The sequence below is a fragment of the Schistocerca serialis genome, chromosome 4, assembly GCF_023864345.2.
Source record: "Schistocerca serialis cubense isolate TAMUIC-IGC-003099 chromosome 4, iqSchSeri2.2, whole genome shotgun sequence".
NCBI classification, from domain to species: domain Eukaryota; kingdom Metazoa; phylum Arthropoda; class Insecta; order Orthoptera; family Acrididae; genus Schistocerca; species Schistocerca serialis.
This window is the reverse complement of record NC_064641.1, coordinates 818,736,496-818,752,301: the sequence shown is the minus strand read 5'-3', so window position 1 is coordinate 818,752,301 and position 15,806 is coordinate 818,736,496. Positions and strand designations below refer to the sequence as shown.

Sequence of the window (15,806 nt, the reverse complement as noted above, 5' to 3'; positions counted from 1 at the left end):
TGCTTCATTGAATGATTTATATTTGTTTCTTTCATCATGAATTAAATGGTACTGAAGTGTCTTAATTTTAACACTGTTCTCTGTAGATAATTTATGGAGATAATGTTTTACAGTCAAAGAAATTATTATAGTCAGGTTTGGATTATTCCATTAACATCCAAAAAACAAATGAAAGTCTAAGAAGATGGTGGACAGTATATAACAACAGTTTTTTTTTTTTAGAGTAGGCCTGCTCAATTTTCCTCGTAGATAAGTTTCCATACCACTTACTGAGTAAAGTTACCCCTGTAGACTTTGGCTCAAGATTGTTTCATCTAATTGTGAAGTGGTTCAGCATAGTTATTGTGCATGGTGAATAATTGTAGAAGAAACAAAAAGAGCAGCATTCAGTAATTATATTAATTTGAATTATGTAGGCGTCACATTTTTATCAGCTGTTGATATGCACTATACTATGTTATGTTTTATAGACAGTTCTTTACTCACTTTATGTCCTTCCAATTAATAAATTATTAGTATGGGCCAGATTTTAAAGACAAGTCATATTTTTCCTGTTTTTTAGTGTGAATTTTACAACAATTTATGCATAAATCCAGGTATTGTAGTGTAGAAAAATATATTTTTGTTTTGCATATAAATCATATTTACACGTTTTCTAGTTATGTCATATTTCAGCCAGCTTTTGCTGTGATAGGTCATACTTTGGCAAACTTCTGCCAAAAATGAATATATTTGTCATGTCTTAAAGAAACACTAGAATAAAAATATGAAAATGTTGCTCACTTGATAATGTTTCAGGTGGTATTTTACAAATAAACACAACATATACTATGAAGCTTTATTTGTCAGGACTATACCAGACAAGCAGTGCAACACATTAGTCAGCTTGCTGACTTAATATATTGTTGTGTGGTGTTGGCAAAATGCTCTAGAAGCGTGTTACAAACTTAGTCTGTTTCAACATGCCAAAAGTAAAGTGCTCTAACAGAATGATGCTGTGAGGTTTTATTTGTGATTTTGGAGAGAAGTCCTTCAGCATTAGTGGATAAATATTATTTTATAACTGTGTGAAATTAAAATTAGTGCTAAAAAGCAATTTAATATGCAGTAACACTGTAATACCACCACACACAGTTGCTGTGTAAATAGAAGTGATGAAAATGACAGCAGACAAATGCTGTTACTCAACCACATAATCATTCTTCAAGGACTTGTGTGAGATTGTTGTCTCTTGCAACATGCCATTGGAGAATCTGAATAATTCATGCTTCAGACAATTCTTGGAGAAGTGTGTGACACATCCAGTTCCAGATGAATCTACAGTGAGAAGCAACTGCTGATCCGCGTGCTATGAGGAGTTGCTCAGCAACTCATGAATTAGTGTTGCTGACAAAAAGGTCTGGGTGTCAACAGATGAAACCATTGATGTTGATGGGCCTTACGTTCTAAATGTTGTTGTTGGTGTTCTAAAAAATTAATGGGCCTGGAGAAATTTTCATCCTTATGCGTGAACCTCTTGAGAGAGTTAACAGTTCGACAATAGCCATTTTGTTTGACAATTCCATAAACCTACTAAGCCTGGATGGTGTGAACAGAAACAATGTTTTGGTGGTAGTAAGAGATGGTGCTTCATACATGGCTAAAGCAACAAGGGGCTTCAGATTCTCTACCCCAGTATAGTGTATGTCACTTGCCTTGCACATGCAGTACAAAGAGCTGCAAAAGAGGTGCAGTCAGGTTACCATGATATGTACAAACTAGACCTAATTTCCTGGGGCAAGAAAGTCTGAGTGAAACTTTCAATACAGGTGCAGAAATTCAAGGGACAAGCATGTTCATTGCCCCTCCCCCACAACCTGTTCTTAGACGATGGTGTTCTTGACTTAATGTTGCTGAGTATTACTGTGCCACCTACATCAAAATAAAGACAGTTCAAGGAACAAACACCTTCGATGCCCCTCCCTCTCATCCTGTTCTTACATGAATGCTTAATGCTGCCGAGTATCATTGTATCAACTACACCAATATAAAGACTATCTTTTGTGAACTTGATACTGATGAATCAAGTGCTATTAAAACCTCGGAAGAAGTCTGTACATATACCTTTTCTGGAAACTTGGCCTACCTTTTCAGTGGTATCAGAAGCCAGCACATGACTGGAAGCTGCTGCTACTCAACCTTATGATGCCCTGAGTATTGTGCAGCATGTGCAGAGTGAGTTGGGCCAAGCTTCTGGTCAAGTGACTGACAAAGGGAACAACAAAGTGCAAAAATGCTCTCCAGTGGAATCCTGGATATTCTACAGTGTGCAAAATTAATGACAGTTTTTGTGGGAATGCCACAACATCTAAAGACAGTGAACCAAAACTGGCTTGCAGTGATCTTGCCACCTTCAAATGCGTTCTGTAACATCCTGTGGTGTGGAGAGAAACTGTTCCAGGTACAAAACTGTCCTCAGCAACTGTAGATAATTGAAATTGGAAAACCTGAAAATACACTTTGTGATCCAATGATATTCTGCAGACACTGAAGATTGGCGGAGCGTGTTAAATAATTTAGAATATTTTAAATAATTGGTAAAAAAATGGTTTTATGGCCTGGATAGATGGTATTGTTTCTACTGTGCTTCGTGTTTTTTCAGACAAATGCAGACATTTCAAAAATAAGTACTAGTTAGTTTCAAACACCACAAAAAAGAAGTACTACACTCACAATTTGTTCAGAAGTGAATTTTGTTACATGGTATATAAAACAGTCAACAAGTATGTTTTTAAATAAACTTTACAAAGTCATATATAATTTTTAAGGTCATATTCATGTAAGTTTTAGGTCATAAATGCTTGCATATTTTGGTGTTTTTTGAGTACTTAAATTTCAAGATTTTCTAGAAAGTCAGGTATGCAGCTGATGTGTTCTGAATGTATAACCAGCAAGTCATTCTTGATATTGGCAGAGATGCACTCAGTTTCAGATGAATGAAAATCTGGTGTGAAATAAGATTTTGAGCATGATAGCATCCACCACCCCTTCTCCCAGAAAATCTTGATTGCAACAGATAATCTACAGTATGGTCTAAGGTCTAAGGTAGATGTGACATTTAGTTGTTTGGTGTTGAAAACAAAAAAAGTGAATATAAAATAAAGGATGTGGTAACCTGCTGATCTGTAGTGTAACTTGAGGTCGGTACCTGTCATTGGCAACATTTACTCCATGCTTAATACACCTCATTATGACGAAATACCCAATCTGCATTGTAATTGATTCAGTCATTTCTGTTCCATTGTTGCCACCATTCACACCATATTTAACATACTGCATACCATATGTCAACCATGGAAAGAAGGAAGCGGGTTGTCCCTTTAACTGTTATTTTGGATTTGTTAGATTTTTAGATGGTATGCTGCACAACATTTGTACTGTGCTGTTTCTGCTAGTTTAGCACCCTACCCCCCACCCCACCCCCTCCCTTTCCTTCATTTAATTTCAATTCTATATCTTCTACACTCTGTCATTAGAAATGTTAAAAATTCACCTAGCAAAAACTTTTGTCCTGAAATGAATAGCTTACAATCATTGTGCCTCAGCAATTGTGGCAGTATATAAACTGTTTAGATAGCAGGGCTTTGTGTTCATATTAGCTCATTTTCATGCCATCTAATTTAATTGTTCCCATCTATAAATTCATTGATAATTATTGAAGGCAATCTCAGTAGTTCAGGCACTTCATAGATATGTGGCTGCAGATGTTTCCCAATGAAAAATTGTGATTAACAATTTTGATACACTCACATACTCAGCTACCCAATTCTTATAAAATTAAATATGCCAGAATTCACTGCTTTCTGCAGATAGTGATGTTTGTGACATTGCAGAAGATACATAAATGGAGCCTATTGTAACTGAAAAATCAGAAGCAGCAATACTAAGAGTGGTGATGAAACTAAAGCAAAATTAAAAGAATTACTATACTGGCCACTGATATTTATTTGCAATACTCTGGGCTACTCATTTTTTGTTGCAACAGGGTATGGTACCTCTTGGTGCAACCATTTCATTGTTTTAATTACAACGGATCTTGCTAACTATGTAACTCCTTGCTATTGCAAGCAGTGTCCATTTTTGATATGAATGTCAGATATGTCTTAAGCATAAGACAATAATTGTACATATAAATGAGTGGTAGATGCGATAAAGTTTATTCATACAACTTTTAGATTAAATTTAAAAATTTTACCTTATTGGGTTAAGCTACATAAAGTTGTTGTCTCCCACTTTGTTATATCTTCCAACATATAATGCTCTACAGATTTTTTTTAGCATACCTACTATAAAAATACTTGTCATTTCTATTATTTGCAGCTTTCAGTGGTACAATGTGTGCATTTGAAAAAGAGGGGAAAAAAGAAAGCAAGAAAAGACTAAAAATTTTCCAAGTTCCTCAATGTGGAGTAAATGATCTCATGTGCATTTCAGATGATACAGTGTATTTGTAGTAATCGTGCTGCCTACATGTGAATATCCTCTTCATTTTTGTAATCTGTGCATTGTTTGATTAATTCTTCTTGGATTCAGGCCACAAACGAGGAGTGGTGATACATCAGAAAAAACTTCGCCTGAGAGTGTTGAAGTTATTCCAGAAGAAGACGATGAGAGTGTGGCAGATGACAGCTACACATCAGCATCAGAAAGCACGGCAACAGCTACTGTGACGATAATGGAAGCATCTGGTGGCAGGCAGTTCCCTCAGGCTGTGATACAGTCGCAGCCCATTGGTGACAGTGGCTTACTGGGGGCCAGTAGGACAGAGGCACCTCCAGAAATCCCTGTGGCAACTCACACTGGCTGTCGAGCAGGGCTCCAGCTTGCTCTTGCTCATACTACAGAACCCATTCGAATTCCAGTCTCTGTGTCAGCTGATACACCAAAGCCTTCTGTAGTGCTGCCAGCAACACCATCTCTGAAGGATAAGGTGAGCAGTTTATCATATTCTGATATTACATAAATTGCTGAATAACATTGTAACTGATTCTTCAATTTCTTCCAGCATACTTCATGATTAAAGAGTTCATGGTTGAACAGCCTGGTCTTAGTGTCCAGCCGGCACAATATTTTGGCAATTGATGACATTGCCATCTTCAGATGGGCTGATGAACAGACTACCGAGGTATTTGCGACCGGCATCCAGGTGTTCCAAACGCGTTCCACGCCCAGGCGCAGAGCGTCCAGCATCTGTTCTGTTCGCAGTCTGCACCCAGGGGCAGGTACTGACAGCGTCTACGTAGTATCTCTGCCTGTTCTCGAAGTCAGTTTGTGATGGGATGACTTCTTTCTACATTTTATCAGATTCAAAGCAGGTTCCCAGGCCTTCTAAGGATATAATCTTGATTGATCAACAGTTCCCATACTCAAATCTCGATAGATACTTTAATGACACAGTCCCAGTATGTGGAAGTCTGTGACAGAACCTTGTTCTGGTCATAATTCATTCTGTGTAATTCCGAGAGGCAATGTTCAGCAACTGCTGAATTTTTAGGGCTGCTACAGTCTGGTGTGCCATTGATGTTCTTGACAAAGATCTTGGATAGAACGCAGCATTTGGTCTATGTAAGTCGTGTCACACTCCCAGGGGATCTGGTAGAATCTGGATTTCCGTAGTCCTAGGTCGTCCTTGACATTACCAAGCAGTGCCTGTGACTTAATTGATGGGCGGAAGACAGTATTCGCTTGATGTTTTTGAAGAATTCGACCAATCTTTCCCAGTAAAGTGCCACAGAACGGATTAAATGCTATGCCCTCACCCCTGCTGAGGTTCCTCTTCTGTTTCCCCTGGTTGTACAGTCAGTGTGGGACATAGAGCTCTCCGAATTTGCTTTTCTGTGTAGCCATATTTCCAGAATTTGCTTCTCTGTGTAGTCAAGTTCTTGGTTAAGGCTCTCATTGTCAGACAGGGTATGGGCCATACAGGGTATTGGCCATGTGAACCAATGTTTTGAGGATGTTGTGAAGAAGCTACAACCGAGACTTTAAGGACTCCCAAGGTACACAAAGAGGGAGTGCCTTTACGACCGATTGTCAACAACATTGGTGCTTCCCCATACTCACTTGCAAAATACCTTAAGGATATGCTTAGCCCTTACATCAGAAAATGTTCACATCATATTCACAACTCATTGGATTTTGTCGGGCGTATTAACAACTTCAGACTCCGTGATTCGGACGTCCTTGTGAGTTTCGATGTTGTCTCTCTCTTTGCAAGGGTGCCTTTGCAGGAAGCCTCAGAACTTACTGGTCAGAAATTTCACACAGAGATGACCAACCTTTTTAGGCACATCCTGACGTTGACATACTTTTTCTTCGATGGTGGATATTACAAGCAAACTGAACAAGTAGCCAGTGGGAGTCCACTTTCACCAGTCGTCGCCAACTTGTTCATGGAACATTTCGAGGAAGAAGCGCTGCATTAAGCGCAGTGGAAACCTACCTGTTTCTTCCACTATACTGATGACACCTTTGTCATATGGCCACACGATAGAGACAAGCAGAATGGTTTCCTCATGCATCTCAATTCCGTACATCAAGTTTACTCTGCCAGTCGAAGTGGAGGGAGTGCTCCCCTTTCTGGATGTCCTCATTAAAAGAATGGCAGACAGCACATTGGGCCACAGCATTTACTGTAAGAAGACGCACACTGACCTTTGCTTACATGCAAACAGCTGCCACCATCCCGCACAGAAGAACGCCGTCTTCAAAAGATTGGTTCACACGTCCCATACCCTGTCTGACAATGAGAGCCTTAACTCAGATCTTGAACACCTGAGGCTGGTTTTCCGGAAAAATGGCTACACAGAGAAGCAAATTCAGAGAGCTCTACATCCTGCACCAACTATACGACCATAGGAAACAGAAGAGGAACCTCAGCACGATGGGAGCATAGCATTTACTCCATTCTGTGGCACTTTATCGGGAGAGGTAGGTCGATTTCTTCAAAAGCATCAGTTGAAGACTTCCACCCATCAATTAAGACACAGGCACTGCTTGGTAATGTCGAGGATGATCTAGGACTATGGAAATCCAGAGTCTGCTAGGTCCCCTGGGAATGTGGCATGACTTACATTGGTCAAACAGTACATACTATCAAAGATTCTTGCCAAGAACATGAACGTAACACCAGACTGCAGCAGCCTAACAAGTCGGTGGCTGCTGAACATGACCTCTCGAAATTGCACAGGAAGAATTACAACCAACCATGGTTCTGACACAGACTTCCAAATTCTGGGACTGCGTCATTGAAGAAGCTATTGAGATTCGAGCACAGGAACAACTGATCAATCAAGATAGCGGTTACATCCTTAATAATGCCTGGGAACCTGTTTTAAATCTGATAAAAAGGGTGCTGAACACTCCGTGCCTGGGCTTAGACCTCATCTGGAATACCTGGAGGGGGAGAGGAGATAAAAGCCTGACATCGGTGTCTCGGCGATCGGTTTGTCAGCACATCTGATGCTGACAATGTGGTCGCTTGCTGAAATATTGTGCCGCTTGGACACTTAACACTCAGCTGTTCACCCGTGAACTCTTTTGTCAACATTGCAACTGTAATGCTATTGTGTTTTTTATGCCTCAGAGCAATTTATGCTGAAAATGAATTAGCTCATTATGACTACCCTTTCCCACCTCTGTCCCCATCAAGTACGAAAACACAGTGCACGCTATTGTCTAAATTGGTCCTCCAACCTAAGCAATTACACCTATAGTTGAGATGGTATAAGAAGGTAGGGATCTTCTTACACCATCTCAACTGTAGGTGTCATTGCTTAGGCTCACTGTTGCAAGCTTTCAGCTGCGAGCGCTAGCGGCTACATGCAAAAACAGTAGCTGTCTACAGAGTAATGAAAACACTTAGGTCATTGCCATGGAGTTATTTACAAAATGGTGTTACATTATTGGTTGAGATAGGCCGGTGAAGCTGGTGTGCCCAGCCTACTGCAACTGCAAGTGATCAACTTATGCCAACTCATCTAGAAGTGACAATATTTGTATTTCACAAAGAGAAGTTGTAGTGTTTGAGAATAAAAGAAATGTTTCCAATTGGTATGACCCTCTAGGTCTCCAAGCAATGGTACATTTTCTTCTAATATCAAATGTGCTTCACATCCTGGATAACTTTCAGAAATTTGGAACAAAAGTTAAAATGTTGTTGTAAATTGCTGACTATTATTATTATTGTTATTATTATTATTATTATTATTATTATTTATTATAAACATGGCTTAAAACTTACTTTGATTTGCAGTATCTCTATTTTATTTTCCTGACCATGAGAGACCATATTGTGGTCCCCCTGCGGGTCCGGGGGTTAGAAGAGGCCTGAGATATTCCTGCCTGTCATAAGAGGCGACTACAAGGAGTCTCATACGTTTCGGCCTTTATGTGATGGTCCCCTGTCGGGTTTGACCTCCATCTTTCTAAATTTTCCTGAAGGTCGAGCCAATTGGAGAAGGACTTGTTATATGGCGCATTGTGTCCATCGTGCATTGAGATCTTTAGCCCACTTCCTCGTTGTCACATTGCAGTCCTGCTCATTCTCCATCTTTTGGGCAAGGACACCTTCCTGGGTGCGTTTTCCACCAAGCACTATCCAGTGTCGCTTTCTGCCCGGTGATGACCATGGCCCTCTTAGCACATATCCAGCATGGTAGCCAGTCCGTTGTGGTAGGGCCACCATGTACCCTGTTTATTGCAACCCCCAGACAACACAGGGATTGCTCTGCTGACGCCTGCACCGTTAACTCCCCACGTATGCCATGGAGTAGATGCCCATCTCCCTGGGGCATTGGGACTCCCGGCAAAGGCCATCCTGCCAGGTGGCCCTTGCTGAGGCTGGGTGATGCCTGTGGGGAGGGCCCCTGCTCAGAGTGGGTGGCATCACAGTGGATGACATGCCATGAAGCGTAGTATGTCATCTCTGGCTGGTGGTCCGCCGCCAGCAGTCTGTAAGTAAGCAGCAAAGTAAAACTTCAGTGCTAAGAAATATGAACCCACATCATTCACCTCCGTGGCCACACTATGAGAGGAACGCCAGGCCAAGGATGGCAGTGAAGCTTATTCGCCCCGGTACCTTGTAAGTATGAGAGCTGATGGGGACTCCTTTGTCTTGATGAAGCCTCAGTTTTTTGTGGAGCATTTGGAGGACAAGTTTGGGGAGGTGGAGGGCTTGTCCGAAATGCGCTCTGGGTCAGTCTTGACAAAAACAGCATCCTCTGCCCAGTCATGGGCATTACTTGCTTGTGACAAGTTGGGGATGTTTCTGTTACCATTTTGTGGATTGGCAGGAGACCATCCCACTAATGTTAGAGGAAGCCGAAAGGCACGCGTTTAGCTCACGCAGGCTGGCGTGAGGTCTGGAACAGGACAAGGAAATTAGAACTTAGAAAAACGGACACAGATGGTGGAATACTTAACTTTAATCCAGTAATGTTGAACGTAGCTCTTGTCTGTCTGGGAATGGCGTAAGGCAAGTACTGGAAAGCAACGCCGATTTCAACTGGTGAAAGGCGCATTCGCATTCCATCGTCCAGACGAACGGAACACCTTTACGGCATAAGCGATGAAGCAGAGCTGAAATGGAAGAGGCGTGGGGGATATAATGGTTATAATAATTAATTTTTCCCAGCACACTCTGTAGCTGCTTCAAATTCTGCGGCTAAGGCAAGTCTTGTATGGCACGGAGGTGCTCGGGACTGGGATGTATGCCGTGGGCATTGAGTACATGTCCCAGGTAGGGTAAGTCACGAGCAAAAAACATACATTTGTCCTTCCACAAGCGAAGACTATTTTGTCGCAAGACCTGAAATAATGTTCTGAGATTGGCTAAATGTTCTTCTTCCGTCTTTCCGGAGATCACAATATCGTCCAGATAGTTTGCTACAGTAGAGACTGACGCACAAACAGTTTGTAGATATTGCTGAAACAATGCAGGGGCGGGTGCACACCCGAATGGCAGTCGTTTGAATCGATACAAACCAAGATGCGTGGTAACCACCAAAACGCACTGGCATTCGTCGTCCACCGGTCTTTGCAAGTACGCATCTGCTAGGTCCAACTTCGAAAAATATTTACCCGGGCACAGTTTGTCAAAAAGATCTTCCGGGCGGGGTAAAGGAAAAGTTGCAATCACTAGTTGTGGATTCACTGTTGCCTTGAAGTCCACACAAAGTCTCAATTTTCCGGAAGGTTTTGGCAAAATTACTAAGGGTGATGTCCAGAGAGAAGCCTGCACATGTTCAATCACACCTTGTGATTCCAAATCGTGTAATGCGTGGGGAACATTGCGCGCTCTGAAAAATTTCGGTTGCGCGTTTACTTGCAGTTCCAAACGTACTTTAAAGTTCTTAGCGCAACCAAGGCCCGGTGAAAAAATGTCTGCAAATTCTTCACATAGACGAGAAACACTGTCTGAAGGCACAGTCTGGTTCACTGATAGGACCTGATTGACTATAGACAAGTTAAACAACTGAAATAAATCGAAACCAAACAAGTTCACTGCAGAAGAAGAATGGGGAAGGACGTACAATGACACAAGTTTCGTTTGTCCCTTGTATGTTGCAAGAAGGCTGCACTGCCCTAACACAGGGAGCCCGTGTCCTGAATATGTAGTTAGCGTAAAATTTGCGGCACGCAACGGAGGTGTGCCCAGCTGTTTGTACATGTCGTGATTGATTGGTGAAACTGCAGCTCCGGTATCGAGCTGGAACGGTATCACTTTGCCGTTAATGTCCAAATCTACAAAAAGTTTATTGTCCTGCTGATGACAAGAGTGACTGTCTCGTGCAACGTGAACTGACACTGGTACATAATCACTTGCGACTTGACGGGATTTCCGGCGATGTCGACGCACACTTTTTGTGGGACGAACACAGTCACTGTTAGAGAGAGTGGCACTGGGCGTAGTGGAATGAACTACATGAATTTCCATGGGCGAAGTTTCACAAGCCGGAGGATCCTTGGTTCGATTCCGGTGTGAAGCAAAGGGCCTGGAATGATTGAGAGTGTCCGATTTGAGCTTTTTCTGGCAAACACTCTGAACATGGCCTTTTTTATTACAGAAAAAGCAAATAGCCTGGCATGACGGGCAATTCTCACACGAATGTCTAGTAGCACACCGCGGGCATGATTTTAGCACTGCATTTGCTTGCCTGTGCGGCACACGTGGCTGAGAGCCTGGGCGTGAGGACTGTTTACTGTTCCGTGCAGCGCGCCCGGCGGGCCAGTTAATGTGACACACGGGTGGGGAAGTTTCAAATGATTCCTGAGCAAAGTCAAGTGTGTCCTGCCGATCCAATATGGCCATCACTTGTTGAAGGGAGGGATTGACTAGTTTCAAAATCTGTTCCCTTATACGAACATCAGAAACGTTCTGTGCAATTGCATCACGTACCATAGTATCTGAATAAGGGAGTCCACATTGACACTCAAAAGCACAATCCCTAGTAAGGCCTTGCAAAGTGGCAACCCACTCCCGATTAGTTTGACCTACCGTACGTTTTGTACGAAAGAAGGTATACCGTTTGGCAACTACATTGACTGATTCTTTGAAATATGCATCTAATGCAGACAAAATTTCGTCATAGGACAGAGTTGCTACGTTGCGTCGGGGAAATAATTTGACTATCACACGGTACGTGTTCACCCCTACGGAGGAAAGGAGAAAAGGAGAAAAGGCTGCCACTCATTACCTTGAATTCTGTAGGCGGCGAGATGGAATCCAAATTGGCGTGACCACTCCATCCAGCTTTCCAGTGCAGCATCAAAAGGTCAAAAAGTTGGTGCAACAGCGTGTTGTGGCTGCATTAGCGGTGGAGCGGTGGCTGCTGCATCGTTTTGCATTGCACGTTGACCCTGGACGAGCTGTCCAAGGGCATCCAGTAAGGCCTGCGTCTGCTGATTCTGTAAGCGATAAAATTCGGACAGTACATCTGGAGATTGTGGCGAAGCCATTACACAAGTAAATCAGGGCAGTATAGTTAAGAACGCAGAAAATTTCATTGCCAAAATGTTGTGGATTGGCAGGAGACCAACCCACTAAATTTAGAGGAAGTCGAAAGGCACGCGTTTAGCTCACGCAGGCTGGCGTGAGGTCTGGAACAGGACAAGGAAATTAGAACTTAGAAAAATGGACGCAGATGGTGGAATACTTAACTTTAATCCAGTAATGTTGAACGTAGCTCTTGTCTGTACAACCATCATGCCCCATTAGAGCTTAAATATGGTCCAGGGTATTATATTCCACAGGGACCTTCTTTTGCAGTCTGAAAACGAGCTGTGCGCCAGTTTAGAGCAGCAAGGTGTTCATTTCGTCCCGCACATCCATCGAGGTCCGAGGGATAGTCAGGCTGCCACCGGTGCCTTCATCTTCATTACTCGAGAATGTCAAGGTGATGGTCTACAGCTGTGCCTTCAAGCCATATATCCCTCCCCCAAAGCAGTGCTTTAAGTGCTGGAAGTTCTGCCATACATCTTTCCACTGTACTTCCAGCATCACTTGTCGAGATTGTGGATGTCCATCACATCCCAGTACTCCATGTGCCCCACCTCCCACCTGTGTCAGCTGCGGAGAGCAGCATTCACTGTCTCATCAGACTACAGGATTTTACAGAAAGAGAGGAAAATCATGGAATATAAGACCCTGGGCCAACTGACCTACACTGAGGCCAAGAGAAAATTTGGTTGCCTACATCCTGTGACTATGACCACCTCTTACGCAGCCGCTACGAGAACAGTTGTCGCCCCATCAGTTCCTCACATTCCTGTCGCCTCTCAGAATCAGAAGACTACACCTGCCCCATTGATGGTGGGGCACTTCCCTCCCTGTTGCTCCCGCACCACCTACCTCAGGAACACCCCCCCCCCCCCCCCAAACCATTGGGAATATCAGTCCCCACAATTGAGCTGGAGAAGTGTAAGTCTTCTTCAGCTCCTCTCGCTAGGAGGGGGTCCTTTGGGCCACTCCCTTCCCGGGTTTTTGAGAGTGGGAAAGGTGACACCCACCAGTGGCTGAAGAGCCCAAAAGCAGCTAGTCGTAGGGCTTCACGCATGTCCTCAGTCCCGGAGACTGAATCAGTGAAGTCCTCCTAGCCAGGGAAACCCAAGGACCAGTGAGAGAAATCCAAAAAGAAGGTCCCCAAGACCCAGGGAATTGCAGTGACACCCACACCATCACTATCTGCAAGCTCTGTGTCTGCAGATGAGGTGGATATTCTTGCGTCCGCTGAGGATCTAGATCTCGCCAGACCCTCAGACACAATGGATATAGACTGCTCAGGCAAAAAGCTGGTGGGAGCAGGTGACCCTGAGGTGTAAACTGCCTCATTGAATGTTCCATGCCTTCCCAGTCTCACGATGACGTCATCTTCCAGTGGAATTGCGGCGGTTTTTTCCACCGCCTGGCTGAGCTAAGGCAACTGTTAGCTTTACACCTGCTTTCTGCATTGCCCTTCAGCAAACCTGGTTCCTGGCAATACAGACCCCTGCCCTCCACCGCTATAAGAGATACTACAGGAAGCATAGCGACTATAATCTAGTGTCAGGTGGAGTTTGCGTTTATGTCCTTAACTCAGTCTGTAGTGAAACTGTGCCCCTTCAAACCCCTCTGATGCTGTGCCTGTCAGAATAAGGACGGCACAGGAAATAACTGTCTGCAATGTATATCTTCCTCCAGATGGTACAGTATGCCTGAATGTATTAACTGCACTGATTGATCAACTCCCTAAACCTTTCCTACTTCTGGGAGATTTTAATGACCATGACCACTTGTGGGGTGGCACCATACTTACACTCCGAGGCAGAGATGTCAAAACTTTACTGCTTCAGTCCGACCTCTGCCTTTTAAATTATGGGTCCGCCACACATTTCATTGTGGCTCATGGTAATTAATTAGCCTTTGATTTATCAATCTGCAGCCCAGGATATGTCTCCCATCTACCCACTGGAGAGCACATGACAACCTGTGTGGTATTGACCACTTCCCCATCTTCCTGTCACTGTCCCGGCGTCAGGCCCACAGACGTCTGCCCAGATGGGCTTTAAACAAGGCAGACTGGGAAACTTTCACCTCTGCTGTCACTGTTGAATCTCCTCCACACGGTAACATCGATGTGATGGTTGAGCAGGTGACTACAACAACTGCTTTTTTGGCAGAAAACACGATCCCTCGCCCTTTAGGGTGCACCCGGTGAAAGACAGTCCCTTGGTGGTTGACGGAAGTCACTGAAGCAATTAAGGAGAGTCGGCAAGCTCTACAGTGGCATAAGCGGCACCCTTCCCTGGAGCACCTCATAGCCTTTAAACAGCTCTGTGCCCATGTTTGCCAACGTATCAAACAACGGAAGCAAGAGTGTTGGGAGAAATATGTCTCAACCACTGGGTGCCATACGTCACCTTCCTAAGTCTGGGCAAAGATCAAACGTGTTTTTGGGTACCAGACACAGATGCTCCCGGCGTTAACATAAATGGCGTGTTGTCTACCAACGCAAACGCGATTGCCGAGCACTTTGCTGAGCACTGTGCTCGAGCCTCTGTGTCAGAGAATGAACCCCCAGCCTTTTGCACTCTCAAACGGTGGCTTGAAGGGAAAGTTCTCTCGTTCACTACATGCCATAGTGAATCCTATAATGTCTCACTTACTGAGTGGGAGCTCCTCAGTGCCCTGCCATGACACAGCTCCTGGGCCAGATCAGATCCACAGTCAGATGATTAAACATCTCTCATCTGACTACAAGCGCTGTCTCCTCATCAGCTTCAACCGGATCTGGTGCAATGGTGTCTTTCCATCGCAATGGCAGGAGAGCCCATCATTCTGGTGAACCCTGTAAAAACCAGCTTGATGTCGGCCCTTCAGTCTCACCAACGTTCTCTGTAAGGTACTGGAACATATGGTGTGTTGGGAGTTGAGTTTGGTCCCGGAGTCACGTGGTCTACTGGCTCCATATCAGGGAGGCACTCTACCACTGATAATTTTGTGTCCCTTGAGTCTACCATTCGAACAGCCTTTTCCAGATGCCAACACCTAGTTGCCATATTTCTTGACTCTTGTAAAGCATTAGACATGACCTGGCGACATCATATCCTTGCCACATTGTATGAGTGGGGTCTCTGTGACCCGCTTCCGATTTTTATCTGAAACTTCCTGTCGCTCCGTACTTTCCGTGTGCAAGTTGGTGCCTCCCATAGTTACCCCCATATCCAGGAGAATGTGGTCCCACAGGGCTCTATATTCAGTGTGTCTCTATTTTTAGTGGCCATTACTGGTCTAGCAGCAGCCGTAGGGCCGTCCGTCTCACCTTCTCTGTATGCAGATGACTTCTGCATTTCATACTGCTCTTCCAGTACTGGTGTTACTGAGCGGCACGTACAGGGAGCCATTCACAAGGTGCAGTCAAGGGCTCTAGCCCATGGCTTCCAGCTTTTGGCTGCAAAGTCATGTGTTATGCACTTCTGTTGCTGTCGTACCATTCATCTGGAACCAGAACTTTACCTTACTGATGACCCTCCTCACTGTAATGGAGACATCGATTTTTAGGAGTGGTTTTTGATGCCCGATTGACTTGGCTTTCTCATCTTCGTCAGTTTAAGCGAAAATGCTGGCAGCACCTCAATGCCCTCCGCTGCCTGAGCAACACCAACTGGGGTGCAGATCGCTCTACACTGCTGCAGCTCTACAGAGCCCTTGTTCAATCCCGCCACTGGGTGTCTGGTTTATAGTTCAGCGGCACCCTCAGCAATGCATTTGCTCGACCCAGTGCACCACT

General features: G+C 44.0%; 1 protein-coding gene across 4 annotated transcripts in view; it reads left to right on the top strand.

Moving 5' to 3' along the window:
- Window positions 1-15,806, top strand: part of LOC126473411 (TATA element modulatory factor) — a 173,300-nt gene that overhangs the window by 38,559 nt on the left and 118,935 nt on the right. For all 4 annotated transcript variants that reach the window (XM_050100435.1, XM_050100434.1, XM_050100436.1 and 1 more), the window contains exon 4: window positions 4,573-4,969. In XM_050100435.1, the coding sequence (XP_049956392.1) occupies window positions 4,573-4,969 (397 nt within the window). The remainder of the gene's footprint in view (window positions 1-4,572; window positions 4,970-15,806) is intronic.